Genomic DNA, 26,896 nt, shown 5'->3' with positions numbered 1-26,896 from the left:
CACGTTGCCATGGTAAAAGTTCATGTGTGTTTAGGCCACTTTAGGCTGATCTTGGGGAATGAAAAACTGTTTTTTTAGTTAATATTTACAACTCCACCCCACCAAAAAACAAAATTATTTCATAAAACCTTTTACATCACTACAAAGTATCATCCTTGGCTTTACTTGAGACAAAAAAATATTGCTATAAATTTCCCCCTTGTGCTATTTTTAGAACGTGCATTAGAGTATGTTTTTAGAACTTGCAAAATCAACATTTTTACCATATTTTTTGCCCTCAAAATTTCATTTTTTTCAGGGGTCTCAGAATATTTTCCTTTCGGTTTTGATCAGGGCCAAAATTTGTCTTTTTTATTTCTGGTAAGAAAAACTTGGCAAGTGTATCCTGATGTTAACAGTACTGTCTCAAAAATATACTTTTTTCCTCAAACAGAAAAATGCATTTTGAATTGTTTCTTCTTCATATTGAATTTCTAACATTAAAAAGTAATAATTCTATCAATCTTGCAGCTTTTCCTTAGCACTAGTGGATTACCCAACATTGATCAGGAACTGTTGATGACCTTAATTTTACAATTTGCCCGGCCCAGCCCCAATCATATTTCTTGACATTGCATAAAACAACGTTTTGTGAATAGCGCCTCTTTTTGTGAAAGTGTTCGGTTGTTATTGGTGTTTTCATGTCTTCTGGGTAGAAACACTGTGTTTATTGTATCCTGTTGTGACTGATCATGCCTTAAGTATAGTAATTTTTCCCAAAAACAATGCATGCTTGTTAAAAATCTGGCACTGTTTCCATGCCCTTTGAGTAATGAATACAAAGTTTTTATTTAAACATAATGGTATCCAACCAAACCATAACCAATGCTTTGCCACTGAGAGTTCTTGATTTGGCTACTTTACCTATTGTACAGGTATGATTCCCATTGCAAGTAGAGTGCGATGAGCATTCTTTACAAGTTGTCTTTAATACAGGGCCTACTCTCCTTGGTCCCTGCCTGCTACCAAATGTAAAACTTTTCTTAGAGATAGAGATCATAAACAATGTAGTTTCTGTGCTTGCGGCAGATGGTTTGGAGCATCCAATCATGTCCAACACAAACGTGGGAAATTAAAAAGCCCACTTAAAAGTGTTGGAAAAGTTTGCCAAGATCTTATTAAAAACAATGATACTAACGATTTGCAAGATGAGCGTAAGAGATTATTTAAAAGGAACACGTTGCCTGGGATCGGTTAAGTTGGTCTTTGAAATGCGTTTGTAACGGTTTGTTTTAAAATGCATGGTTAGAAAGATGTTTTTGAGTGATACTTGTGTGGATCATTATATTCTACTTTTAAAATATCTTTCTAATCATATGCATTTTTTAATAAACGTTTACAAACGCTTTTCAAATACCAACTCGACCGATCCAAGGCAACGTGTTCCTTTAATGAAATAACATTGAAAGAAGTTGTAAAAACTTGCACCTGCTGAACATAAATAAGTAAGATGCATTTGCAGTGACAAAAGTCTATTCAGACTAGTTTGATATTTTTTCCATTCACTATCTTACTAATTCATAATTATTATATATGTCTCTGAGAACGATCAACAAAAAACATTGAATTGTTTATCACGTTAAATAAACCAACTCTTTTATTGTTTGCAACAGTACAATTGAAAGGAACCCCACCACAGATGGGGGAACTGCTTACAGAAGGCCAAAGCAGGTGAATGGCCATTTAGCCCTTTAGTCCCTGCACCGCCCGAGTTTGCTGAAATCCAATTTCTCAAGAGTCTTGCAGTAAATTACTGGAATCATAGTTCAAATTTTAAAAGATAGCCATGGTTAATGTGTATGCACAATTTTTTACCCTTTCGGTAATCTTTGTATACAAGTTCTCATGGGAACAATAAATGCCTCTCGTTAAACGGCTACGGTAATTTTTATGGCGAAGATTTTTGTGCACGGATAAAATGAACACAATAGCTTTTCAAGGCTTTTTTCTGGCTCAATGCTCATACTGATTAAATGCGAAGGCGTTAATTTTTGACAATATCATAAATGATGAACAGTTTCCTGTTTACTAATGAGCGTTTTATTTTTCGTAAGAGCTAAATTATTTCATCATCATTAGCTTCGACAAGTCAACTGTGAAGGGAGAATTAATAACGATCTATAACAACTAGATATATTAACAAATGCGTAGACCTACTAATGACTATCGAGTTTTCTTTTGATGTTCCTTTTTTTCTACAAACACAAGCTAGCGAGGTTTCCTCGTACCGCATACAGTGTATCGCTATAATGCGGCTGGGCGGTACAGCGGCTAATACAGTACTTGCTCACTTTTAGAGCCTCTTTGTTCTGATTAGGATGATAATGTTTAGTTTGGTAGCGGGCAGGGGACCAAGAAGACTGTTATAAGGCCATGTAAAGACAAGAACAGTAAAGATTGCTCATCGCACTACTTCTCTTCTTGCAATGTGAATCATACCTGTACAACTAGGTAAAGTAGTTATGACAAAACAAGAACTCAGTGGCTTAAAGAGCATGGAAACAGTGCCATATTCTTTTAACAAGCATGCTCGTTTTTGTTTTTTATCAATTCAAACTAAGGGATAACTTAAAAATGCATTTTTATTGTTTTTGGAAAAATTACCATTTTTGAGGCAGAAGTGTCACAACAGGATACAATAAACCAAAGTGTTTCTCCCCAGTAGACATGCAAACCATAATGATAGCCCATCAAAACAAAAAGGGAAATATTCCGAGAACCAATAAAACATTAAAGACGTACAAACTTTCTTGATGTGCAAGGGGAATTAAAAAATGTGACTTTCAAAAAAGAGGCGTTGTTCACAAAACTCTTATTTTATTTTATGCAATGTCAAGAAATATGATTGGGCCAGGGCCGGGGTGGGGCAAATTATAAGATTTAGGTCATCAACAAGTCCTGATCAATGTTTGGTAATGCACTAAACCTACAAAGTGCTTATAAAAGCTGCCAGATTGATGGAATTATAGCTAACTTCTTCATGTTATAAATTCAAAATGAAGCAAATATTTCAAAATGCATTTCTCTATGTTTTCGGGGAAAAGGGTCTATTTTTGAGACAGTTCTGTTACATCAGGATACAATTGCCCGAGTTTTTCTTACCAGAAATAAAAAGACAAATTATGGCCCTGATCAAAACCGAAAGGAAAATATTCTGAGACCCCTGAAAAAATGGAATTTTGAGGGCAAAAAATATGGTAAAAATGTTGATTTTGCAAGTTCTAAAAACATACTGTAATGAACGTTCTTAAAATAGCACAAGGGTGAAATTTATAGCAATATTTTTTTTGTCTCAAGTAAAGCCAAGGATGATACTTTGTAGTGATGAAAAAGGTTTTATGAAATAATTTTGTTTTTTGGTGGGGAGGAGTTGTAAATATTAACTTAAAAAAAAACAGTTTTTCATTCCCCCAATATCGGCCCAAAGTGGCCTAAACACAAATGAACTGTTACCATGGCAACGTGTTATATTATGATTTGAAATGTTAATGTTGTTTATTTGCACCCCAAGTCCCTACCATCCACAAAGTATAGGAAAAATATTCCTTTTCTTTTACCATGGACACGTATGTCGATATTATGTGAAAAGACCCTTAAAAAGGCATTTTTCATGTTTTGGGGAAAAAAGTCTAGTTTTGAGACAATTGCCCAAGTTTTTGACACCAGATATGGAAAGACCAATGTTGGCCCTAATCACAGACGAAAGGAAAATTTTCTGAGACCCCTGGCAAGTTGACATTTTGGGGTCCAAAAATAGGGTAAAAATGTTGATTTTGCAAGTTCTAAAAACATACTGTAATGCATGATGCAAAAATAGCACAAGGGTGATATTTAAAGCAATAATTTTTTTCCCAAGGAAGGCCAAGGATGATACTTTGTAGTGATATAAAAGGTTTTTTAATTAATATTGCATTTTGGTGGGGTGGAGTTGTAAATATGAGCTAAAAAGCAGTTTTTCATACCCCAAAATCGACCTAAAATGGCAAAAAATTAAAATGAGCCGTAACCATGGCAACGGGCTATATATAGAATTGAAAGTGCAATTTTGTTTACTTGCACCCCAAGGCCCTTCCACCAACAAAGTATAAAAAAAATTCATTTTTTGACCGTGAGCAACTATGTCAACTATTTACCTGAACTGACTCTTAAAGGCAACTTGATGTATGCCTTTGAGTCACGTCTAATTTTCTACGTGTTGTGGATTGGGATTTCAGTCCATTACCAGTTCCATGTTTTTGTTCCCTATTTGAGTTTGCCTCTGACATCTAAAACTGAAAAATCTTCATGAATGCATACCTCAAAGCCCACAGGTTACGGTGCTAGTCCTTCTTGAGGATCTGTTGGTTTCATTATCAGAAACATATAACTAATAACAACAACAAAGTAATAAATATTACTTGGGGTGCCATGGCTGACTGGTTAAGAGCATCGAATTCAAGTTCTGGTGGTTGAGTCATCAGAGTGTGGGTTCGAATCGCGGTTGTGACGCTTGGACCCTTAGCAAGATACTTTACTATGCTTGCTTCTCTTCACCCAGGAGTATGAATTGGTACCTGCAAGGGTAGAGGTTGATGTTGTATATGAAAAAGCCTTTGGAGCGCTACAGTTGCTCAGGTTGTATACTCCTCAGGGAGCTGAGAAAGATTCAGGGAATGTAATTGGCCCAATGACCTGCAGCCGATTTCACAAAACGCTAGGATTCATCCCATCTCGAGTTAGGACGAGTAACCTAACTTAGGATTAATCTTAAGGTCTGCATGCTACAGTGCGGGGTTGGGACTCATCCTAAGTCCTAAGATTAATCCTAAGTTAGGAAGGGTTTGGTGAAATCGACGGCAGGGTACTTAAGAGCGCTTTAATACGGTTATTGTGAAATGTGCTATACAAGAACTAGTTATTATTACTATTATTAAGTATTAAAAAAATATCTAAAACTATTATATGTGAACTTAATATTTCAGGTCCTTCACACAGGACATGTGCACAGCGGTGCTTACCAACCAGAACACGTCCTTGCGACACATCAATCTGTCTAATAACTCACTTGATGATAGAGGTATTAGATACCTGGCCAGTCTACTGCATAAACTACCCAATGGTCTAGTGGAACTCAATCTGGCACGTACAGGCCTAACAGCAGAAGGTGAGTGTACAGTGGTTGAGTGTTTGATATTTCAGGTTTGATGAGTATTTTAGGCTCTCTTGAGTACAGTGGCTGAGTGTTTGATAACTCATAGTTGATGAGTAGTTGAGGCTCTCTTGAGGTAAGTGGTTGAGTGTTTGATAACTCAGGTTTTAAAGGCAGTGGACACTATTGGTAATTACTCAAAATAATTATCAGCATAAAACCTTACTTGGTAACGAGTAATGGGGAGCAGTTGGTAGTATAAAACATTGTGAGAAACGGCTCCCTCTAAAGTGGAGTAGTTTTCTAGAAAGAAGTAGTTATCCACGAACTTGATTTCGAGACCTCAAGTTTAGAATTTGAGGTCCTGAAATCAAGTAGGATTTGAAACTTTGCATGGTGGAGATAAGATATAGAAGAGTTTGCGGTAACACCATGTAATAACAATCTCTAAATGAGTTGGGGTGGTTCTGAAAAGAACCGTTGGGTTAACTCGACGTTTCGATCAGTATGCTCTGATCGTCTTCTGGAGAATGCTGGACTCTGATGCTGCATGCTGCTTAAGTACTAGGCGGTGGATCATCGTCAAGCATTCCCACATCGCTGACCACCGAGTGAACTGGGATGCTGCTGAGATCATCGCTCCCATCCAGGCGTGGCACCCTAGACGCATTAGAGAGGCCATCGAGATCCACAAGCATGACACCGTACCCCAAGACATCGGCTTCCACATCAGTGACATCTGGCTCCCTCTTCTCCCGACCAATGGATCTTCTATATCCACGGTCACCCCCTAGGCCCCAACTATTAGACTGCTTTGGGTCATCTATACCCTCAGTCACCTAGGCCCCACACCCTCACTGTCCCCTGTGCTTGTTCCTACTGACACGGTTCAGTGAGCACACACCCCCCACACAACCCCCAAGGCTCCACAACAGGTTTCACCACGCATCATCGAGTTCATTTCCCGCCTACATTTCCCGCCTTCATGCATCACCGCTGATCCACCGCCTAGTACTTAAGCAGCATGCAGCATCAGAGTCCAGCATTCTCCAGAAGACGATCAGAGCATACTGATCGAAACGTCGAGTTAACCCAACGGTTCTTTTCAGAACCACCCCAACTCATTTAGAGATTGTTATTACATGGTGTTACCGCAAACTCTTCTATATCTTATCTCCACCATGCAAAGTTTCAAATCCTACTTATCTTCGCTCTACGGGGAGCTTATCCTTAAGGCGGTTAGGTTATATGAACGGATGTCGGTAAGACGTTCTAAACTCATAAATAACCTAGCCTTCCTTAAACGTTGCCGAGACTCAAACCTGATGCCACACGGACTCCGCCTCCAAGATCCAGTCCGCAGCCGCCGTTCTTCGTCCATCCTTCAAGCCGCTAGTTCCGCCCTTCTCAAGGAGCGGATATCATCCACCAGATCATCTCTAGCCGGTCTAGATCATGACATCACCCACACCGAGCGGGAACTGCAATCCTCCCTACACCCGAGAGATTTCTCCAAGATCAGCGCCCTCTCCAGTTCATCCAGCCAACATGCCTTCACGACCGCCCGCAGGAAGCAGATAGCCAAATTCCACAAGTTATACCACCAGAAGCAGAGATCGTCTATATCTCACTTCAATCGCGCACCCTCCGAGAAGATGAGATCTCCTATATCTCTATTCAATCGCGTCCCTGGGCAACCCACAGGATCTCCTATATCCTCACGGCCACCAGTTCACCTCCGTAGTCAACGCGCTTTCCAGAAACACACCGTAGTCAACCTTAGCAACCGGAGTATCACGGAAACTGAGACCAGCGTCCTGTCCCTGGGTATGAACTTTGCCCAGCCCCCCAAGTCCATCCCTACCGAAGAAATTATCCAGTCTACAGAGCAAGCCCTCAAACACCTCAGCAAGACGGAGAAGATTGATGTCCGGATCAAGATAAACGAGGTTCTGCGGAAGGCGAAACCAGCCAAGTCCAACCTTTCCAAGGTTGAGCAGGCAGCCCTCCGAGAACTTCCTGAAATCAAGCATCTGAAAGCACACAACTTCGTGTGACAAGGGTGTTTTTTTCTTTCATAGTTATCTCGCAACTCCGACGACCAATCAAGCTCAAATTTTCACAGGTTTGTTATTTTATGCATATGTTGAGATACACCAAGTGAGAAGACTGGTCTTTGACAATTACTAATAGTGTCCACTGGCTTTAAGAGTATTTTAGGCTCTCTTGAGGTAAGTGGCTGAGTGTTTGATAACTCAGAATTGATTAGTAGTTGAGGCTCTGTTGAAAGCAGTAGCTGAGTATTTGACAACTCTGAGTTGAGGAGTAGTTAAGGCTCTCATGAGTAGTGGTTGAGTGTTTGACAACTCAGAATTGATGAGTTGTTAAGGCTCTCTTAAGCACACTAACTGTGTGTTAAATTACTCAGATTTTATAAGTAGTTTAGGTTTTCTTGAGTACAGTGGCTGAGTATTTGATAACTCAGAGTTGATGAGTAGTTAAGGCTCTCTTGAGTAGTGGCTAAATGTTTTATTGCTTTTATTCTTAGGAACTCTTCACCTTGGCAAGGCACTTGTTGACAACAACTTCATGTCTATATCCTTGGTCAAGCTTGATGTATCTGGCAACCCCTTCAAAGATGGAGACATCAGTGTGAGTATCTTTACATTTTTGTGAAACAGTCCACCCTGAAATTAGGTGCTCTCTACAAAAAAAAGCCGAGCCTACAATGGAATATTCTATGGTTGCGTTCGTTAAGCTTCCCTGGGTGTACCCCGCAGTGCTCACTCGGGTGAGCCCCTGACAAGAGCTAATCGAACGATCACACTCGCCCTCTCGTGGTGACGGCATGCACCTCAGGTCACCCCCAAGTTACCCACTCCACAAGCAGGGCACTGGGGGTGACCAAGGTGAGCCCGTCAAAGCTATTCGAACGCACCAGGGCAGACCGGGGTGGACCCAGGGAAGCTAAACTAACGCACCCATTGTAAAGACATTGCGTGAATGAAGTGGCTATGAGTGAGTCATTTGCTGTTGGATCCAGCGGCAGGAAAGTGCAGGCAGAGTTGGTGATCTTGCTATAGCCACTGTCAAAGCTGTCAATTTGGATCTGATCAATTATTTTTCTAATCACAGCATTTTTGGGGAAGTCGTTCTAAAGAACTTGGCCCAATTTCATGGCTCTGCGTACAATAAGCACAGAATCGGCACTTACGGAAGCAGGGAATTCTGTGCTTACGGCAAGCGTATTTCACGGGTTAGCGGCGCATTTGGGCTTCTGCGCGAGCGTACTCCCCGTAACTAGGCATTCTAGGCTTACAAGGCTAGCGCAGAAATTCGGCGCTTGCACGTAAGGGGGAATCGTGATCGTAAGCGCAGAATTTGGCGGTACGCAGAGCCATGAAATTGGGCCCTGGTCAATCACTTTGGAACAGACTTCCCTACTGAACTCAGAAAAGAAGCTTCATGTACACAGTTCCAAGTTCAGTAAAACACACAACTCTGCCTTTTGCTCTCAATTGACTAGGAGTGTTAAGTCTGACAGACATGGCCCATTATTATTCTATATTCCTGGTAATAAAACAAAGGATGCCTCATATGTGAACTTTATCACTGTAGTTCACAAGCCTTAGGGAACCTGTAAACAAGGGTGCTTGCTATGTGAACCAGGAACACTTGGTTAACTCCTAGTCTTCCGAGTGGTTCGGGTTCTTTTATGTGCACTACATGTACCACTCCTAGTACACGGAACCTACGGTAATATCCAGTTCAAAGGACAAAACATATGAGATGAAAAACAGCTTACAATCCATCACTGTTTTCGCGAAGGGGCAATATTGTAAAAAATCAACAAGAAAACTCATTTTGATTTTTTTTTGTGGTTTCGAATTAGTTAACGGTACCTAACAATTTTCTAATTTATAGACCTAAAAGTCTTCTAGTTTCTTAGATATGCTAAGATGGTGAAGGACAAAAACCTCAAGAATCTGGATTTGCGTTTTCATGAACAGCCAATTTCCTTCTTGTGCGTTGAAGACACGGCTGGCACAGCGCCAAAAACGAGTGCTCCGACTTTTAAGGGGTTTCATGAAGGGCCAATACCTTTGACCTACAATGTTTTACGCGCGCGCCCCAAACGGCCACAAATGGACACAACCACTTTGTGTATTGCTCTAACGCATGGAAATTTCCTCTTGTACAGCGAAAAAGTAGGAGATCCGGCTTTTGCGTTTTCACGAACAGCCACACGACGTACTGCACACAGACCACGTTTTGTATAGTTTTCCAAAGAGACAGTTTTGTTAATTGAATAATTACTCATTAATTAAACCGTTATGGACAAAATTGGAAACAGATTTGTATGATTTAGGATCTCTTCTTTCCTGATACATGTATGTAAAAATGTCAAAGATTACGCATCGAAAAGTCTATGAACCAGTGATTTCAAAATTAGCATAACTTCAAACGCGATTTTCTCCAAACATACATTTTTGGCTGCATTGGACAAACTGCCCCTTCGTGAAAACGGTGACGAATTGTTAAGTATTTCAAGATTTTATAATAACTGCTTAAGATTATCATGTTAAAATTGTTTTCTGCTTGTAGAACCTCACAATGTTCCTGGCCCAGCCCAACTCACTGACACATATCAACATGTCAGACACAGAGTGTGCCCTGGACAATGTGTTTGTTGCCCTCTTCAGGGGATGTTGCTCCAATCTTTCTCATCTTAACCTGGCTGGAAACACATTTACATACAGGTAATATTAATACAAAATTAGTGATCGTTTAATCCTTTACAGCCTGTAGTGGCCACAAGAGCTGTGGTGCCCATAGCAGACTATAATGGCTGCCACAAACGGCTGCAAGATTTGGCCTTATTTCATTTAACCAAAAAGGACACAGAAAGGTCATGTCCTAAATTGACTTTTCCAGTGTTGCCTTTGTTTTATATACTATCTACTATCTTATACTGGCACCAGCCAGTTTGCTCTTTTAATGTATAAAAACAAATTGTGTTTCTTAATGGTTTTTCTGTAATTTTTAACATATTAATTTTTTATGAATCTCTGTATTTTTTTAAAACTCAATTCAGCTTGTAGCTGCAAGGTTCGAATATTTTTTAGTAAACCAATAATAATATTTAGAAAATATTAAAAAATTATACAATCCTGATGACGAGCAGAGTATACTGTTCTGAATGTCGAGACCACACTGGCTCTTTTACGAGCGAACACTCCTACAGAAGAGATTTTACACATGGTTGTACCCGCAAGTTTACTATTTATTGGTAATTCTTATTTTATTTTCCACACCATGCAAAGCTTCAAACACCACTTATCTACAATCTATTGAGAATTTTTGTTTAGTAATATTTATTTAAGTGTATTTTAATACTTTAGAAGAAAATTGGTCAGATGGTAGACTTGTTTTGGTGTATGGTGAGCATTGTACAGAAATTCAGTCTATAATTGCTCAATGTTTTTTTCCAGTATTTATCTTCAAATCTGGCTATATTTTGAAGGTTGAAATCTTGCCAAACCACTCCACCTTCTATCGACTGTTTTGTCCTGATCTTGTTTGAATGGGTACTGTTTATTGAGTTGTGTTTGCAATAGGCAACCTTAACCACCTCAAAAAACCCACCCAAATCAGATTTCGCTCAATTTCTCCTTTTTGTTGAACTTGGTATTTCTGGAAGGGGACAGGGTTTAAGGTAGGTAGCAAATGCGAAGTGTTTGACAAAGGCCTTTGAAAAAATATCATTGGATTTTGTTTTTGTTCAAAGTTTGATTATAAAATTGATATTTTTGTGATATTTTAGGAGGGGTAAAGATGTGCCAATCCAGGTGTCCTTCAAGCAGTTCTTTGCCACATGTACCAAGCTCAAGTACTTGAATCTCTCCAGGAATAAACTTCCTTATGAAGTGGTCAAGTAAGTGTTCCTTATATTTTCATTCATTTCTTCTTCCTCCGTCATCAAATTAATGTTGTTAGTTGCATTTATCAGACTGTTTTTGTGATGCTACAAATTGTGTGACTCTTAAAGGCTCTGGACACCTTTGGTTATTGTCAAAGACCAGTCTTCTCACTTGGTGTATCTCAAACATAGGCATAAAATAACACACCTGTGCAAATTTGAACTCAATTGGTCGTCGAAGTTGCGATGGAATCATGTAAGAAAAACACACCCTTGTCGCACAAGTTGTGTGGTTTCAGATGCTTGAATTCGCGACCAGAAATTCTAAATCCGAGGTCTCAAAATCAAATTCGTGGATAATTACTTCTTTCTTGAAAACTATGTTACTTCAGAGCGAGTTGTTTCTCACAATGTTTTATACTATCAACAGCTCTCCATTGCTCATTACCAAGTAAGTTGTTATGCTCACAATTATTTTGAGTAATTACTAATAGTGTGCAGCGCCTTTACGCCATTGCAGTGGAATGACCTCACACAGAGGTAAAGTGGAGGTTGGCCCATCATGTACCATGCCTTAGGTTTCTATATACTGTGCAAGTCTCGCTCAGATTTGAACTTCCGGGACCATTGTGGTCCCAACCTTATGGAGTTTTACGTTGGGGAGATTTTGTTTCGTCCATTACTTTAGTCTAATGTAGTTTATGACCATAAAAATGACATATGTTGTTAAAAATGTAATACTAATTAACAACATAAATAAAAGTAAAAATAAAGTCAACATAATAACGAAGAAAAACCGATATTTAAACTTGACCTCAGGTCAGGTTAGTTGTAAAAAATTAAGAATTTGTGCCCATCTCTGATCAAGAAACTTACGCAGACGCTTGTTTTGGCCGCGCGGGGTGGAAAGCCTTTTCATTGGTCGCTTGGGCGTCGGCTTCCTGTTTAAAATGCGTCACGCGTTTATCTAACGCCCTTGCGACCATCGTGCGTCCGCGTATAAACCAGCTTTTAGTAGTTTCACATTCGGGCGTAGATTTACAAAAGGGGTTTCAAAACATTTATAAACAAACAAACATCCTTGTCCCATAGTTTTACTTGTGTCCATACATAGACTTTAACCGATAATTGTGTATTTTGTTTAAAAAGCTAAAACTTATTTAAACAAGCTCTAATGTGTATTTTTGTTGTTCAGATTCGGCATTAAGATTAAATTAAAGCAAAGATTTGATTCACAAAAAAATAAATTTCTTCAGTTGTCGTGTTTTCTCACTCCGGTGCGCGCGAGACTTGCACAGTCTATTGTTCCATCATTGTTTTATCTCTAAAATGGCGTTGTGAATTGTAACTTCATGTAGATTCAGTATGTGCGAACACCATGTGTATACATATGTACTTATGCAGTGAGTTCAAGTTTTGATATTTCTTGTCTCTTATTGCAGGGAAGTCCTCCTTGGTATTGGATCCAATGACAACCTTCAAGATGTGGAGCTTGACCTCAGCAGTAATGATGTAAGACCCTTTTCTATTTCATCAGCAGTTTAGTTGACCGATCTTAAGCTCTGGTGTTGCCAGCAGGGGATTGTGGGTTCGATCCCCTTCAATGACACTTGTGCTCTTGAGCAAGGCACTTCCTAAAAAAGTTTGGAAGGTAGTGCATTCTGCTCTACCAGCCAGGCTCCTAGTGGTAATGCCCACAGGTAGCCCTGTTTCAGTTCAAGGAGTAGATGGCATCGTGTCCCCGTTGACATTGGATTTGGGTGGACAGTGTCAGGTAGCCATCACCTTGAGGTGGTCCTTTCGGCCTTGTGATGCTTGGTGATTTTTTTATTTTATTTTTTTATTTTTTAAAAAGTACTAACATCTTTTCATTCTTCAAAAATCAGTTTGTAAGTTGGTTCTATGACATGGGTCGAAATGATGTGTAGCAGAAATCTAAGCAAACATTTTTTTGAGCAAATTTAATGTAATTTTGGTTGGTATGCTGTTTCTGCTAAGCAGTATTTCTGTGCTTAGCAAGTTTTTGTGCTTATAGTTTTATGAAATTGGGCCATGGCCTTAAGGAGTCGGTAAGAATTCATAGAATTGTTGTGTGCACCCTTCCCTAACCATGAGTCTTGATTTTGAATGTGTTTTTAGCTGAAGACAGAGGGGTGCAGAATTATTGCTGGCGGTATTGCTCATGTCAACAACATTGCTACATTGAACCTCAGCGATAATGACTTCAATGCAGAACTTGCTCACCTTGTAGACTGGATTGGACAGAGTAAGACCATTCGCTCATTGGACCTCAGCAAGAACATGTGCAGTGTCAAGTACAAGTAAGTCATGAATAAACATGAAGGGTAGTAATGAATAAACATGAAGGGTAGTTTAGTAATATGGTTGTGATTGGATAGGACAGATTAAGACCATTTGCTCATTGGACCTCAGCAAGAACATGTGCAGTGTCAAGTACAAGTAGGTCATGAATAAACATGAAGGGTAGTAATGAATAAACATGAAGGGTAGTTTAGTAATATGGTTGTGATTGGGTAGGACAGAGTAAGACCATTCGCTCATTGGACCTCAGCAAGAACATGTGCAGTGTCAAGTACAAGTAAGACATGAATAAACATGAAGGGTAGGAATGAATAAACATGAAGGTTAGTAAAGTAATATGGTTGTGATTGGATAGAACACAATATTAAATGCACTCATTGGACAACGATTAGAATATATTAAAGTGTGATGTCATTCCATTATAAGCCCCGCCCACTAGCTCCAATGATTACCAGAAACCAATATGAATTTTACTAGAACTAGTTTTGATTTGAGGTTTTCTGCAAGAAAATTTCAACAATTAGATTTTAGATTTTAGATACGTTTTGCAAAGGCTTAAGCTCTACTTGAAGATCTTGTCAGTACTCTTTTATTCCCTTGTTATTTCTCATTGACAAGTTTTGTTTCACTGCCTTCCCGTTTTATTTTGGATTTCAGGCAGCTGCTGAAGGTGCTGGAAACCATTGTACAAGTCATTCAGGCCGAAGGATTGGTAAATATCAATAAACCACTTAGTTGTGTCTTTCCAAAAACTTATATCTCCTAAAATTTCACCTTTGTTACGCTCAAATTTGATATTTTCAATCATCATATCTCATTTAAAACATCCCAAATGTACACACATGCACAACCAGCTCTGTGTTGCAGCGACTGTATGGATATTCCTTTGGACACTCCTGAAAATAAACGCTGGACTCAATTTCATAGAGCTGCTTATAAATAAGCACAAAATTTTGCTTAAGCAAAAAAATCCTTGCTTAGTAAAATCAGATTACCGGCCAAGACTCCACTCAATTATTATGCTATGTAAACAACAGCTAAATACCAGTCACAAGCAATGTATATGGCATGAAATTTTGGCCAGAAACGTGTGTAAAATAAGCGAGCTATTTTCGTGCTTAAGCATTTTTTTTGCTTAAGCAGCTCTATGAAATTGGCCCCTGATTGCCTAACCTTAAGTTATTGCTTTGTACACACGCTTGTTCAAGATGTTTCAGCGCTTGTAGAGCGTGAGTCGGCGCCTAGTACCGCCTGTCAAAATTCAGTACTTTGACCCTATACATTTCAAATGAATCATGTTTTTAGACATATTACATGATCAAAAAAGATTGAGAGTGGGCCAGTCGCTCTATGACTTGATGTGTCTTTCGACAGTGCGCTCTGATTCTGTCTCAAACACTGAATAGATCAACCACAGGACTAAATAAAATATCAAATTTATGTTGATATTTCAGAGTCAAATTTCACGAGATTATGATCAAGCAAGGCTTTTTTTTTGGAAGGCAAATATGGTTGACTGGAGCAAGTTTGACTTTAATGTTATTATTGATTGATCTTTTGTAGCCTCTACAAACCCTGTCGTTGGCCGATAACAAGATGAAGTTTGAGACTATTCAGATCATCAATGCTTTGGGGAGTAACTCAACACTGACCAGTGTGGATATCAGGTAAGGTTGTAGTCAGTTATTGGTCCAAATGGTGTAACTCACAAGACTCAAACTCTGCTGGAAGTACAGTAACTCTGCTGGAAGTACAGTTTAAGTTCCACTTCCAGCAGTGCTGCGCCTTGCCTGTGAGGTTAAGTTCCACTTTCAGCCGTGCTGCACTTTGCCTGTGAGGCTATTTATGGTACCGTCTAACAACCTCAAGATGACATGGTTTCCGTTGTTTCATTAAGGTCTGTTGAGTCTAGACCGCTAGTATTATGACAAGTCCAAAAATAGTGCACTCACTGATGTCAACAACCAAGTTAACATTCCACACATATTTCTGACACCAACCGTTGCTCTGAGGGGTCATTCTTACAAATATATAGTATCTTTCACCAGGTCAGGGATTCTACCAACAATCATTCTTTCCCAATAGTGTTAGGATATGGAACAATCTCCCCGAAGGTCCAATTAACTGCGCATCTCTTACTTGCTTTAAGCAGGGTGCTCAGTCAGTCCAGCTCTGCTAAGCTGTTTTTTTTTAAAGCTGCACTCTGTTTACTGTTCACCCACCTGCATTGTTTATGTCCACAAATGGAATGTGAAATCCTTTGATATTGTTGTACAGGGTTACACTGAAATGCTAGAAAAAGTTTATTGTTCTTATTCTGTTTGCGAATACACCAGTGTATTTTTTGGTAGTTACATTTTGAAATTTGGCTGCCAATTTGTTGATTAGGAAGTGATTCGCTTGGTGTGTGTATATCACATCATATGTATAACAATCTGATTGCAATGTTTTTCCCATTCATTCTACTCCATGTGTAGTGGTAACAACATGGGAGACATTGGTGCTCGTATGCTTGCCAAGGCCTTACAATTAAACACCAAGCTACACACAGTCAAGCTAGATGGCAATGGTATCACAGCATCGGGGTTTAATGATCTTGCCAACGCACTGGAAAAGTAAGTCGCATGTTGAGTGTTTTTTTTCTCCTTTGTGTTAAGTTCAATTAGTTTGATATCTAGCTCATTATCTTTTTACGTAAGCTGACCAACGTTTAACTCTTTCAGTGCCAAGGTTGTACATGTACATGTGCGATCTATTTTATGTATTTGGAAAGTGCCATTATCAAAAAAGTACGATACGGTTTCTGTACTCATAAAAGGTCATCAATCGAACATGTCAAAGCTATTTTATATATTCCCGAGAGTGAAAATAGGGAGGTTTTGCACGCTATCGGATTGGGTTAGTGCGACGGATATGTCATCATTCTGACGTCACACGCTACTCGCTATCCTGATATCCTGCTTGCTACTCACTGATATCCTGCTTGCTACACGCAAGCTGGATAGCGAAACATATTTGTATGCGTAACCGTTCACGTGCGAAACCTCCCTATTGTACAATGTATTTTTAAAGTGCCTTTTTTATGTGCTCATCAAGTCTCATCAACCATTCATGTACGACCTGTTTTTACGAGAGGGCATTATCACTCAACAAATACTATTGAGTTTTGAATGTACTAGGGCAGCACCAATCAGCAAGATATGTTTTGTTTGGTGAGAAAGACTTATTTATTTAATTTGCTACAGAATTTTGAAAATTCTTAATAAATGGAAACTTTTCAAACATTGGTTGCTAAGGATGATCTAATTAGACAGGATCTATCAGCACATAGTATACACCGCCAAAACCTTCGGACTTCTAAGAACTTTCAAGCTGGTGCTCCATGTGGTTGGTTTCACAGGCAACAATCAGACAAAATCGGACAAAACTGTGGATAAATTTCAGAGGGTTTTCAGGGGTTACAGTTGTTGTTCCCTATTTGATTTGGATTTGTAAAACTTGATTTGCCCGTCAGGAACTACACTCTGAAGTACATGCCCACTCCTGTCAATGATGTAACGGCTGCATTGAAGGTCAATGCTGAGAAGACGTCCGAGTCATTACAGAAGATCCAATCTCTACTGCAGAGGAATCACAGCCAGCATAAGTTCTCTGATGATCAAGCCTTCAGGCTGCAGCAGGGCTTCTTATACACTACAGCTCACCAGGTAAAATAGTATAGGGTTTAGTGCTGTTATTAGCCCCAGTGGCTTATTGACCCATTTCACCTGACGTCATCATCAAAAAAATCTTGAATGCACCATACTGGTGGGCAATTTCACTGTGCGTTTTCGTATATAACTCTATGCCGTGCGTTATGCAGTGAAGTATGCATTTTAGGCGACGCTGCATTAATACACATAAACCTAACTGTCCACCAATATGTTGAGCGTGGCATCAGTCGCCGCGTGTGACGCCCGCGCAAGGGGTCAATAGGGTGTCATGGCCTAGCAAATTATATATATATATAAATACTTTGTTCTTATAGTTCTTATAGAGCGCTTGATCACACCCCTAGGGGCATATCAAAGCACTCAGTATTTTTCCTGCAAGGTATGTTGAGTTACGTTTATGAAGTATGAAACCTATTCCTTTATAGCACCATCTAATGGTTTCAAGGCGCAATAATGCTGCTGGTTTTTTTTTCAAGTTCAATAATGCTAATGAATTAATTTAAGTTTTGGGGGTTTAGTCATTATGGTGTTCAAATCCTGGTCGTGACACTTGTGTCCTTGAGCAAGACACTTCACGATTTGCTTTTCTTCACCAAGGGTATAAATGGTACAAAAGCCTTTGAGGCACCATGGCATTCCAGGGGCTCCCTGGAAGCTTCAAAAGATTATACCGTATGGGGAGGCAGTCTTCACTGCTTTGTACGACCGGGTTGGTGGCTGGACGCTGTTAATGTCTGCGCGCTTCATGCATACGCAGGGTATGAGCGGCAAGCGGCACCATCTGTCCTCATAAAAAAAAAACACACAAAGGAAACAGTTGAATAGTTTCTGCACAACAAGCACAGTGCAAACATAACTTTTACACAACAATGTGCTTGTTGAGGGGCCATTTATTATTTAGTTTACACAGTTTACATTGGTTTGATTGTAATTGTTGTAGATGGTTGACAAGTTGGTCGTCCAGATCCAGGATACCGTCAGAGAGCTTGTTGACTGTACCGATGAAGACGTCCAGGCAGACGTTAATAAAGCACAGAATTACATAGAAGATGCTGACAACTCTAAACTGGTAAGACAATCAAAGGTTTCTTGCAACCTCATCCCACCATTTGAACCTCGGGGATGTTTGTGAATTGGGCTGTTGTTGTTTTTGATGTTGATGTATTGGTTAAATAAGCTCAGGTTCAGGTTCAGGTTTATTTTCCATCTTTAAAGGCAGTGGACACTATCGGTAATTACTCAAAATAATTATTAGCATAAAACCTTACTTGGTAACGAGTAATGGGGAGAGGTTGATAGTATAAAACATTGTGAGAAACGGCTCCCTCTGAAGTGACATAGTTTTCGAGAAAGAAGTAATTTTTGCAAGATACAACATTTTTGCAACTTGAGCTACGGGGTTTTTGCACTTTGAGATATTCAAAGTTTTTGCTCTGACTTGACAATATACTAGACCCAAAACAAACAATCATTAAAGAGCATTTGACCTTGTACTTTCCATCAATTGAGAGAATTGTTCCTTGCAATCCAGGGTTGCATTTGATCGCCCAAAGTCAGAAAAAAAAACACTCACTCAAGGAGTACATCGACCTGTTGTTATAACTTTTTGAGCAGAAAAAACTGTCTAACTAATGTACTTTGTTGTACAGAGGGCAAGGCCATTTTCATTTTGCAAAGCCTATTTCCATTGGAAAGGCGGGAGGAAATGTTAATGGTCAACTTCGAAAGAGGAACCAAGGCCAATACCAGGGCAAAAGAGCCCATGACCTCGGTGGCCGCTGTGAAATTCCAGGCCTGGCTACTTGCAAAGAGCAAGAAGCCAGCTGGAAACCTACAAAATACTGAACACATTTGTTTTTCTTTTTTTTTTAAAATTCTTTTCCCTGTACCTTTTTCGTTGTCTGTATTTCTTAGCTATATATCATTGTTGGTGGTACCCTAATTTTTACCTTGACTTTGTGAAGTTCCAGACCTGGCTACTTGCAAAGAGCAAGAAGCCAGCTGGAAACCGACAAAATACTGAACAAAAATTGTTTCTTTCTTTTTTTCAATTCTTTTCCCTGTACCGTTTTCGCTGTCTGAATTTCTTAGCTATATATCATTGTTGGTGGTACCCTAATTTTTACCTTGACTAGTTATTAAAATCTGACCATATTGACATTATTAATTTTGGTTTTATCCTTCATACCGATGTGTTTAAGCACTGTATACTCGTACTTTCCGCACTTCTATGAAAACAATCAAAGGCATTTTACTCGGCTGGGATCCAAACCCACGACCCTTGCAATTCTAGAGCAGATGTCTTACCAACTAGACCACCGAGATTGCATGATAGCTAGAGGCAGTTCGAATCCTATATTTTAGCTGAGGGTACTGCAACGATGTAACATATATTGAAATATGTTGGAATTGTTCTTTGTAGTTGCTGAATGCCCTCCATCAGGTAGCCCTGAACACAGACGGCAGCGATGTGAAAAACAAGCTGGAAGACATGGCTGCACAGTTAAAAAGCATCGTTGAAAATCAACTCAAGGTAGGCCGAGTACTCAGTAATGGTTACTCACTGATTGACAATAGATCTACTCACTAATGAGTAGTTGAAGTTAGTCATTTTATTTGTGTCAACTAAAATACGTTTCAACCAACCTACATGTATGAGTCTTTTATTTCCTATGTTCATGAGTATTAAGCTAAACTGGGAATACAACATAAGACAAATGTCTAATTTTTCCACGGTAAAATTCCTCAATATAAACTGGTGTATATGGGTGTATTCTTTAGATGTATGTTGTTATATATGACCAGTTGAACGATACAGAATGATTGGTCAGGTTATTATTACCCTCGTAGTAACAAACCCTTTAAAATCATATCCTGGGTGTTAATGGAGTCTAGCAGATTCTGTATTTAAAAGCCCAACCCAAACACTTTTAGCATGGGCCAGGATGTATTCATTTTATCTGAGTCCACTCATTTGACTTTGAGCTCGCATAGAGTGAACAGGGATGCCAGTTTTGCGGCTATTGCCGGAATTCCGGCTTTTTCAAATAAAAAAAATAAAAAAATACTTTTCCGGCGCTCCGTATTTCATCTGGCCGGAGAAAATATATTTTATTGAAAACAGATTTCCTGTGTTCCGTTTTTCATGTGGCCGGAGAAAATATAAGTTTTGGAAAAGATTTCCGGCGCTCCGATTTCATTTGGCCGAAGAAATATATTTTATTGAAAACAAATTTCCGGCGCTCCGTAATTCATCTGGCCAGAGAAAATATATAAAATAATGTCTGCCGTCAACTTGCTGTCAACTCAACCACTTCCAAGATGGCAGGTATGAACTAGTCTTGATCTAAGGCCTCAGCGATCAACTAACATAAGTTGCAGTACACACTACACATGCAGTACCAATCATTCACGCCTTGAGGCAAGACTATTCCAAATGCAGGTAAGCGCCCTCTGTTGTCCATTTTGTACAGGCCTGTGAAAAAGCAAGATGGCAACCGATGGCGACCGACGGCTTTGTAGCTTAGAGATATTTTTTTCACGATCAAAAAACAAAATTCTTACAATCGAAATGTAGCCTGAAACTTCAAATTCTCTTTTAGCTTATACTGTAGAGTTTTATGCATCTTTTGTGGATTTTAAATTTATTTTGGAGGAGTTAACGGCGAGTTGGCGGCACCAAGCGAGTTGACGGTAAGTTGTTGGACCCTCCCAATAATGTGCGTTGCTGACACCGATCGAAAAATTTAATTGCTAAAGAAGTTTTTTTATACAACCGATCCTCACATTACGAACCCATCAACATGGTTGACAAAAATATAGTACTATAAAGGCAGAAATAAGAGGGTAAGATAAGATCGTCCAAACATGAAAAACAAAAAAAAGAGAGATTTTTTTGGGTTGAATTTTTTTTTTTTTCGTTTTCAAATTTGTGATATATAAAAACGGAAAATTTGAGACTAAAATCAGACTATGCATGCCTTTTTTGCAAGAGGGGGGGGGGGTCAGAATTTTATTTTTCTTTATGTTTTATTTTAAAAAAAAGTGTTGTTGTTTTTTTGTTTTTTTTGGTCTGAGGAAGGGGGGGGGGGCGGTGACCCCTTTTCCTTCAAAACAAATTTCAGGCTCTGAAGGAAAGAGCCACTGGCATCCCTGAGTGAAAAACTTTGACAGTTACTAGCCAGTTGAGTTCTTTATTTCTTTATTTTTATGCCCCGTCAGGTAAGCAAGCCGAAGGGGCATATTGTGTTTGCCTTGCCATTCCGTGTGTGTGTGTTTGTATTGCCTAACCTCCGAGAACATTTAACAAAAGGGATGATAGGTCCTCACCAGTCGGGTCTGTGTTCTCATGTGTCCTCACTAGTCATTTGTGTACAAAAGGGGATTGCTTTATTACAGGAAAATAGAAAGTACAATAGGTGTTCTCTAATGAATAGGTGTACCTGTGTGGGCATGTCTATTATTGATAACTGAGGACTTTAACAAAAGGGACCTGAGAAAAAGTCACACGGAGGACGTCCTCGATTTGATTTTCGTGTACAAAACCAATGGGGACGTCTAAAAAAAAAACTGTGTCCAAAAAATGGGAAAACAAAGAGCAGTCCTCAGTTGGTACATGTACCATAAACACACCTGTGTGCGTGTGTGCATGTGTGCAATTGTTGACTGTGCCTCGCAATTCCAAACTTGGTTTGAGGGTTTTTCTTGGGAATCCCCCTGAAGCCTATTATTTGTACACCCCTTGCGTCAAATGTCAAGGTCATTACAACATGTATGTCTAGAACACCTAGAACGAAATGTTGTCTAAGCGATAACTCATGTAGGCCTTGGCATATGAGTTCCAAAATTTGATGTGTTAGTTGGTCTTTGGATCCCCTAGAAGCCTATTGTTTTTGAACTCCAAGGTCAACTTTCAAGGTCAGTATTGGTAAAACAAAAGAAATGTTGTCTGAGCGATAACTCAATAATGAGATTAATCTTAGTGGGACATTTGTGGTTATCAACACACCAGGGCCCAATTTCATAGCACTGCTTAACGCTGAGCAAATTTGTGTGCTTACTGCAGCAGAAAAACTTGCTTAAGCCTTAGCGTATTTAACAGGTTAGCCGAAAAAATTGGGCGTCCATATTGCATGTTTACCGTGGATTTGCATTATGACATTTATTTTTGTGTGGTAAGCACCGAAAGGTAAGCATGCCTGTTCGTGTGCTTACGGTTAGCAGCGTTATGAAATAGAACTCGCACAATAAGCAAAAAATCGGCCGCTAAGCAGCGCTATGAAATTGGGCTCTGTCTTGTTTATAAATGTATTTGAAACAGGTAAGGTTTGTCGTTTACATGTACATGTACGCTAACGACTGAATCTTGAACTCTATAATGTTTCTACAGTCTAGCGCATCAGGGATGTTAACGACGTCCACCAAGCAGTGTAGTCATACGATGGAGGATAGCGCCCTCAAGGAGAGTCTTAATAACGTATGCCAGGGCCAGAGTAGTATGCCTCAGAGATTCCTACAGGATGTAGTCGAGCAGGTCGGAGCTGCCATCTCAAACAAAATGGGGTAAAATAATTTTTTTTTGTCGTTTTCATAAACGTTTTGGGTAAAGGGGTAAAGTTATATTCTTTGGCTTTTTCACAAACATTTGTGTAAACAGTTGTGTTAAACAAATTTTTCATTACTGGAGTTACGTTTTCGTTGTTGTTTGATTCTTCATATTATTTCAGAAGATATCACTTTTTCGGAGTGAGTTTAGTGAAGTCTTCCTTATCGAGACGTTCTTATACTGTGCCACTATTTGTACCCTGGTTTGTTTGAGTCTGATCATCCTTGAAACAGCCTCAGCTCCTTAGGAGTATGAAACATCGGCAGCCACATTGGCGCACAGGTTGCTTATCATTCACATCAGTGATCTCTATCCCAATTCACTCCAGGGTGATAAGAAGCAGTGATACTTAAATGCCTTGCCAAAGAATACAATGATCGGGGTTCTTTTCCACATTCCAATACATTGACCATTAGGGCCAAATTTCATAATGCTGCTTTATCACAAAATTTGCTTTAGCTTAAAAAAAAATCCTTGTATACATATAGTACAATCAGATTACCGGTCAGGACTCCACTCGATTGTTGTACTAAGTAAAAACAGCAGCTAAATACCAGTCACAAGCAATGTTCATGGCATGGAATTTGGGCCAGTAACATGTGTAAAATAAGCAAGCCATGTTTGTGCTTAAGCAAATTTTGCGCTTAAGCAAATTTTGTGCTTAAGCAGCTCTATGAAATTGGCCCCAGAACTTGACTTTGAGGGGGCTAGACCACTTGGCACCGACACTTTCCCCTAATACCTAGTGAATATTGTATTGTGTTATTGAACGTAGAGAGGCACATTTGGCCATGTCCAGTCACATCTCTGACAACATCATTGACGAGATCATGGAACATCTGACGGACTGTTATCATAAACTGGTAGGTTACCCCCCCCCCCTAGACATTAATCCAAAGATATGTGAGTAGTATGAAGTATCAATAGACATCTTGTAGATTGATCACATCCAGAGTTTGATCTTAGCTGTTGCTCATTTGCCAAGTGCAACTGAAAACAGTAGTGGGCCAAGTTAAAGCACTTTCATTTGTAGTCCGCACTGCCCTTCTCTGGCAAAACGCCCTAACTAAAAATAAAATTGTTTGAGAAGAGGAAATACAGAGATAAGCTTCTTTGCCAAAAAGACTTGAGGAAAGTGTAAAAACATAGGACATGTATTCACATCCATACATAGTAGCCTTTGCCTTTGAAATTTTGAAATAGAAAAAGCACCCTCAATGTACCCAGAGTTAATCTTATACGAGAGCAAAACAAGTTTTTTGAGATGGGCTGTTTTGCCATGGAAGGATCGTGCTGGACCAATCAATAAAATTCTTTGAATAGTCCAATAAATGTGTGAAGGATTGTGGAACTGACATTGAATATCGTGTACAAAAGATCGTGAATCAGGAAACCACAAGTTCAAAGTGAGGTACTTGGTGATAAACATAGAAAATGTTTCCTAAGTTTTAAATATTTTGGGATTGAACAAAGACAAAGTGACAAGAGCAGGATTGCAACCAACAACCTCCGGTTTAAATAAGCAGAGATTTTCTTGCAACGTGGGTGCTTCAAATGTTGGCAGTCTCCCTTTTTTTGTTAATATCTTTCTTAGGGAATTGCCTGTCAGAAGCCTTTTAACCTGTAACTACTGTATTCATTCATTCAAACTTATTATTATTAGAGTACAAACAGTGTTTTTTTTAAGGAGTAACAAACAAAAAAGTGAGTAAATGGGGCTGAGAAAAAAAACTAGTCAGAGATCACACCCAAGTTTAGGATTGTACTTGGGAATCCGGCAGCAGAGGGATCACCTTATGGGAATGTGACTTTTCGTTTCAATCTTGTCAGTTTAGTTAACCTTCAAGCAAACTGGATTGGAATGAACATTCATTCATAAATACCTCAGACAGTTTAGCTATTCCTATTGGTGGAGAGCGCGTCACGTGGGGGTGTTTAAACCGTTGATAATGACCAGTGTTTGTAACCGGTTGTCCGCGCTAGTCTTGATGAAAGACGTTTCTTGTTACGGGCGATGCAGGCGCTGTTGGTGATTTGGCTGCGCTGTGTGTGAAAGGAAAACCGGTTGAGGCCTGGTTCTTGATAATTTTCCTCAACTTCGTCTTGGTAAAACTATCAAGAACCAGGCCACGTTGGGATTAAACCCCTAGTTGAAAACCTCTTCACCACACATTGATTCCCTCACTCACAGACACTAATCTATGCCTTCTTATCTTGTGCTTTTCACAGTTGGAACACCAGGCAATGTTCAAGACCAGGAAGGGATCTCTTTTGACGAACGGCACAGAAGCAATGACCAATCATGATGAAGAACAGAAGAAAGACTCTGAGGAGAAGGCAGAGGAAGTTAAGGTTTGTCTCCTTCTTAGGCTCACGTGTTCGAAACTTCACCTAGAAGCAAATGATGGAATCATGACGTCATGGTAGTTGAGTCACTTTAGTTGAGGTGTGTCCAAGTTGTGTTGATCATGTGCACAAAACTCATGTCCAGTTTGAGTGTGCTTTACAATGGAGCGGTCTTGTTGTGTCCAATAACCCATCCTGTGTGGTCCACAACTGCAATCCTACCTGCATACCTATTCCCATAAATAATACACTAATCTCGGCTAGCCATAAAAAACCCTTACCCATAGCATGGAATGAGGTGCTATCCTGTGGTACTGAGTCCAACTTCATGGGGCTGCTTATCTTGAGCTAAGAATTTGCGCTTGCTTAAGCAGGGAATTCTGCGCTTACGTCAAGTGTATTTCAGGGGTTAGCAAGGAATTTTATCTTGTGCGCTTGTGAACTTCACATTACTAGGCCTTTTTCGCTTACACAGCTAGCTCATAATTTTTTCGCTTAACTACACAATGTAGTAAGCAGAAAATGGTGATCATAAGCGTAGAATTCTGCGGTAAGCAGAGCCATGATATTATGCACATGTCCTGCTTAGGGTAAGTCCCAATTTATGGCTCTGGCTGAATTGCAATCAAGCCACAGCCATATGTATCAACCTGTATAAAAGACCCAATCTCTATGGTTCTATTTAACACATGTCTATAAGACATATCAACTGCGACTATTGTATTCCTAGTTTTAAAAAGGATAGACTGGGAGAATTTTATCATTGTGACAGTACCACAGAGCAACTCAAAAAACTCTTGGAAATGGAACAGGCATCTCAATCCATTCCCAATTTGATAAAAGCATTTAATCACCAAAGTCTGCTAAGTGTTTACCTCTTTCGCTTAGCAGAAGCAGCTTTATATACAGGTAACAGATGTTAAATTTGCATCGGGGATAAAGAATATTAACTTAGTTTTTAGCCATACACCGATGCACTGTGTACTCAGTACTTGCCTGAGTCCTGTGAAAAAAAATATCACAGGCATATTACTTGAATGGGATTCGAACCCATGACTCTTGCAATTCCTAGCTAGAAGCAACTTACTACCCCAAAGTTTTGGATGATAAGTTTAAATTCAGAAAGGTCTCGAGGCACAAAGCTAATCGAGTGTATGCATGAAATGGCAATTATTCCTAAAATGTATTTTGTTTTCAGTTATTAGGTGTGAAATATTTATCGCAAACCAGTAAATGTATGATTTTAACCAACCTGATATTATTGTTGTTTACATAATGAAGCTATGTTGATGCGCTATCAAGATATTTTGATTTTAAAATTTGATTTTTAATGAAAATATTTGTTATTTGTTTAGCTGGCATGAGGCAAAACTATTGCCCTTACAAACAAAGTTATGCTACATGCTAATTGTCCAATGACTTGAGGAAGGATTGTGCAGTCCACTTCCTTAGCCAGACAGGGTATTATTTGAGAAGTAAAATTCTTCAATTGACTTGAAAATTGGAAAAAAAGAAAAAAAAAGGCACTTGCCGTTAACTTACTGTTCGGACAATTCAATATGATAACGCTCATATGGTTTTAAACGATAAATGCATAATGCCAGCCTGCAATAGATGGATTGCAACAGGCATCATCGGCAGCCATATTTGATGAATTGTGCACACGTGAAGAGCTACTGTACCATTGGCTGATAGTCATGCAACACTCATACACGCGTGCACAGATGGCGGTCGATGATGCGTTTTGCAACCCATATATTTGATATCATATGGTGAAGGCATTTTCATAACTCTCAAAATTCGTTCATTGTTTGGTTGTTCAG

At 39.3% G+C, this 26,896-nt stretch overlaps 1 protein-coding gene across 2 annotated transcripts in view; it reads left to right on the top strand.

The window, feature by feature from the left end:
• LOC139935125 (capping protein, Arp2/3 and myosin-I linker protein 3-like) overlaps positions 1 to 26,896 on the top strand; it is a 72,433-nt gene that overhangs the window by 24,606 nt on the left and 20,931 nt on the right. For both annotated transcript variants that reach the window (XM_071929594.1, XM_071929593.1), the window contains exons 10-24: positions 5,001 to 5,182; positions 7,716 to 7,819; positions 9,773 to 9,927; positions 10,992 to 11,102; positions 12,530 to 12,599; positions 13,227 to 13,408; positions 14,067 to 14,121; positions 14,973 to 15,076; positions 15,887 to 16,024; positions 16,924 to 17,116; positions 18,063 to 18,191; positions 19,545 to 19,655; positions 22,512 to 22,684; positions 23,503 to 23,590; positions 24,957 to 25,079. In XM_071929594.1, coding sequence (XP_071785695.1) covers positions 5,001 to 5,182; positions 7,716 to 7,819; positions 9,773 to 9,927; positions 10,992 to 11,102; positions 12,530 to 12,599; positions 13,227 to 13,408; positions 14,067 to 14,121; positions 14,973 to 15,076; positions 15,887 to 16,024; positions 16,924 to 17,116; positions 18,063 to 18,191; positions 19,545 to 19,655; positions 22,512 to 22,684; positions 23,503 to 23,590; positions 24,957 to 25,079 — 1,918 coding nt within the window. The remainder of the gene's footprint in view (positions 1 to 5,000; positions 5,183 to 7,715; positions 7,820 to 9,772; positions 9,928 to 10,991; positions 11,103 to 12,529; positions 12,600 to 13,226; positions 13,409 to 14,066; positions 14,122 to 14,972; positions 15,077 to 15,886; positions 16,025 to 16,923; positions 17,117 to 18,062; positions 18,192 to 19,544; positions 19,656 to 22,511; positions 22,685 to 23,502; positions 23,591 to 24,956; positions 25,080 to 26,896) is intronic.

This window comes from Asterias amurensis, chromosome 3 (assembly GCF_032118995.1).
Source record: "Asterias amurensis chromosome 3, ASM3211899v1".
Taxonomy (NCBI): Eukaryota; Metazoa; Echinodermata; class Asteroidea; order Forcipulatida; family Asteriidae; genus Asterias; species Asterias amurensis.
Note: the sequence above shows the minus strand (reverse complement) of the source record. Positions and strands in the feature narration are given on the sequence as shown.